Raw genomic sequence first — 3,358 nt, 5'->3', positions numbered from 1 at the left:
GTCAGACGCTGTCGGAGCTGTCAGAGCTGTCAGGCTGCTGCTGCTGTCAGACGGTGGGCTGTTGCTGTCAGGTGCTGTCAGGTGGTGCTGTCGGGGTGCTGTCAGGCTCTGACACACACCAGCCACACTTATGACACTATCAAGAGGAGACCAGCAGGACTCTACTACACATACATACTCTAGCCTCTACTCTGCCTCCGGTCCCACCATCTTTTTCATGGTGGACGTCACCATCTTCTTGTCTGCCGCACTGAGAGAATAGCAGAGTGGCAGGGTGGAGTGCTTCTTCAGGTACACCTTGCTGATGATCTGGTAGTTGCTGGTCCAGCGGAAGGCCTCCCCATCGTTGTCGCTCGTCAGCTTGTAGTACTTGCACGCTCTGTTCTGGTAGCGCGGGCCGTCTGGGGGGGTCCCGTCACCCTTCACCTCACGGTACCACCGGAGGATAAAGAGGCCCTTGGGCTCGTTGATGAAGACCCCGTTGCTGCGCTGACTCATGGAGAGCTGGCGCAGGTACTCTGCGCTGGAGCTGCCCCCCTCCTATGGCGTGATCACGCCGGCAGGGGCGGCCGCCTGGGGAGCGCAGATGGCGGCGCAGGCGGCGGCGGCGGCGGCGGCACAGACGGCGGCGGCCACCCCCACCCAGACGCCGTAGGCATATGACTGTAGGGCCCCAGAAGGCTAGCTGGTAGCTTCATTTGTAGTAGCACAGCCGCCGGTGCTAGAGAGGGGTCCGCAGAGGTGGCGGGCGGGAGGGTTGAGAGAGAGACCCATGACCATCCCATGACTACATGGACCACACTCACATGTCTTTATTGCATGTAACTTTGTTATACCCTCAATGGGGCACAAGAAAGAGGCTCTATGGGGTCTGTGTACGGTCTGTGCTGCTGTCGGGCTGTCAGGCTGTCAGCGCTGTTGTCAGGCCACTGTGTGCTGTCGGGCTGTCAGGCAGCTGTCAGGCTGTCACGTTAGGGCCTGACAGCGACGGAACCCCTCGCCTGCCAGACTCTGCTGTCAGGCTGTCAGACACGTGCTGTCAGACTGTCAGAGAAAGTGCTGTCAGCGCTGTCAGGCTGTCGGGCACTGTCAGGCGCTGTCCGGGGGTTGCTGTCAGGCTGTCAGACCAGGGCTCAGGTGTGTGACCAACCCCAACCCCGACAAGCGCCCCCCGGCCGCTGGGGCTGCGAGGCGGCCGGGTGAGCGCGCGCGAGACGCCATTCTAGATGTAAGGATGCCATCCTATAATATAGAACGGCCAGGTAGGGCTGAGACCGTGGTGGTGACTGGGGTGGGTGAGCTCGAGCAAACAACTGGATGGATGACTGCCGCCGGGCTTCCGTATCTGTTGCTGTGATGACACGCCGGTCACGCCTCGCCGCCTGTGTCTTACCGTGTTGCCAAACTGAGAGCGGCAAAACCCGTGTGTCTCGGGTCTCGCGCCTAACCCGTGTACGAAGTGCGGGGGGGACCGGGGGACCGATGTCGGCCTCCCGTGATGGAGCGAATGGAGCAGCTGGTAGGGCACGCGCTCGCGCGCGTGGACGAGCTGGAGAAGGCGACGAACGAGTTGGATACGAAGCAGAACGCAATGACGCAGCTCATGGATGCAAAGCAGGCCGCCACCGCGGAGCTCGTGAATGCGAAGCAGGCCGCCACCGCGGAGCTCGTGAATGCGAAGCAGAACGCCTCGGCAGAGCTGATGCAGGCGCTGCTCACGCAGGTTCACGAGCTTCGGACGGACAATCAGAGTCTTCGTGCCCGGCTTGATGCGCTCGAACGTCAGCCCAAGCATTCGGGAAGCAGCGGCAGCGCGCGCCCTGCAACGCTCGCAGAGATTGTGGAGCGACGCGATGCGCTTCGTGAGATCAAGCAGGCCGGCATCGATTGCCGGCTAGCCCGAGCGACTGGTTACTCGTGCGCAGAGGCGCGGCAAGCTGGTTACCCGCTGCTCGAGGCCAAGGCCGCCGGATGGTCGTCGGACGAGCTGAGGATGGCGGGTTACATAAGCTCGATGGGCATGTCGTCGCGCGAGTTCTTCGACCGCTACCAGGCCGGCACCACCAACTTCTCTGGGCTCGACTTTTCGGGCGAGGACTTCAGCCGGATGGTCATCGACAAAGCGTGCACCTTCGCGGGGTGCGACCTGACGGACGCCACATTCGATCACGCCACGCTGTGCGGGATCGATTTTGCGAGCTCGCAGATGGCACGAGTCGACATGAGTCATGCGCGCGTGCAGCGCTGCGACTTTGCGTCCACCGATCTGTCGAACGTCGATCTCAGCCACGCCGCACTCCACGATTGCACCTTCCCGAACAGCAGCCTTCACACTGCCCGGTGGGCGAGTGCCAAGATCACGGGCGGCGCGAAGACCTCCAAGCCGTTCAAGGCTCTCGGATTCGCGTGCTCGGAGGCGCGCTCGTTGGGGCTCCTCGAGGGGCTCCGGCAGGCGGGCTACTCGAGTGTGCAGGCGAAGCAGGCGGGCTACTCGTGTGCGGAGGCGAAGCAGGCGGGTTACTCGTTGGCGGAGATGAAGCAGGCGGGTTACTCGTTGGCGGAGATGAAGCAGGCGGGTTACTCGTGTGCGGAGGCGAAGCAGGCGGGTTACTCGTGTGCGGAGGCGAAGCAGGCGGGCTACTTGCCTCATGAGTGCAGTGATGCAGGGTTCACATTCAGCGAGGGGAAACAGTCTGGCTATCGTCACAACGAGTACTGCTGGACGCAGGGGGCTTCGCAGGGGTACAGCAAACTGGAGTACAACCGTCAGTATGGAGAGCAGCACAACCGTTGGTGAGCTGTCAATTCTCAGACGTCAGATGGTGGCGGCCCCACCTGTGGCCCCTGGCCCCTGGCCTGCTCCCTGGCCCTGACCCCCGCCCCCCTGCCTGCCTGCGCGCCCCATGGCACGTGCAAAAGGAAAGAAGTATCGCGGTGTATTTAATAAACTTAAATCTCGGAAGGTTCTGGGGGGAGGCACCGGCTCTCGCTGCACTAAGACCCCGGCTGTCGGTAGCCGGTCGGCCTACCATGCTCATGGTCACCCGTCGAAGAAGGTGCGCAGGAAGGTGGTGCTCTGCCGCCACGCCGCGATTTGTGGCGTCTCTCGTCGCTCTATCTGCCCCATGTCCTTCCAAAAGGCGTGCCCAACGCCTTCGTAACAAGTAACATCGTGCTCGACCCCAGCCTCTGCCAGCGCCGACCGGAAGCGCGCCGCTGCCGCTCGGTTTGTTTTTGGCTGCGGATCCTCCGCCCCATAGATGCCGCACACGGGAGCGCTCAGTGCGGCCAGAGCCTCGACCTTGAGTACCGGCTCGCCATAAAAACAACGAGGGTCGCCGCGTCAGGGCGCATTGTA

The 3,358-nt window shown here is 62.5% G+C and overlaps 3 protein-coding genes across 3 annotated transcripts in view; 1 reads left to right on the top strand and 2 right to left on the bottom strand.

Annotated features, from left to right (window-relative positions):
• Positions 1-498, bottom strand: part of EMIHUDRAFT_120385 (hypothetical protein) — a gene marked incomplete at both ends in the record, with an annotated part of 3,792 nt that extends 3,294 nt beyond the window's left edge. The window contains one exon of the mRNA XM_005763630.1: positions 208-498. Coding sequence (XP_005763687.1) covers positions 208-498 — 291 coding nt within the window. The remainder of the gene's footprint in view (positions 1-207) is intronic.
• A 1,000-nt stretch (positions 499-1,498) lies between these two features.
• On the top strand, positions 1,499-2,797 carry EMIHUDRAFT_248006 (hypothetical protein; the record flags this gene model as incomplete). Its single annotated transcript, XM_005763629.1, has 1 exon — positions 1,499-2,797. The coding sequence occupies one exon, from the start codon at positions 1,499-1,501 to the stop codon at positions 2,795-2,797; it is 1,299 nt and encodes a 432-aa protein (XP_005763686.1).
• A 243-nt stretch (positions 2,798-3,040) lies between these two features.
• Positions 3,041-3,358, bottom strand: part of EMIHUDRAFT_120383 (hypothetical protein) — a gene marked incomplete at both ends in the record, with an annotated part of 802 nt that continues 484 nt past the window's right edge. The window contains one exon of the mRNA XM_005763628.1: positions 3,041-3,153. Within this exon, the coding sequence (XP_005763685.1) occupies positions 3,041-3,153 (113 nt within the window). The remainder of the gene's footprint in view (positions 3,154-3,358) is intronic.

Source organism: Emiliania huxleyi (genome assembly GCF_000372725.1).
Source record: "Emiliania huxleyi CCMP1516 unplaced genomic scaffold EMIHUscaffold_623, whole genome shotgun sequence".
Classification (NCBI taxonomy): Eukaryota; Haptophyta; order Isochrysidales; family Noelaerhabdaceae; genus Emiliania; species Emiliania huxleyi.
The sequence above is the reverse complement of the archived record's forward strand: the minus strand, read 5'-3'. Positions and strand labels throughout refer to the sequence as shown.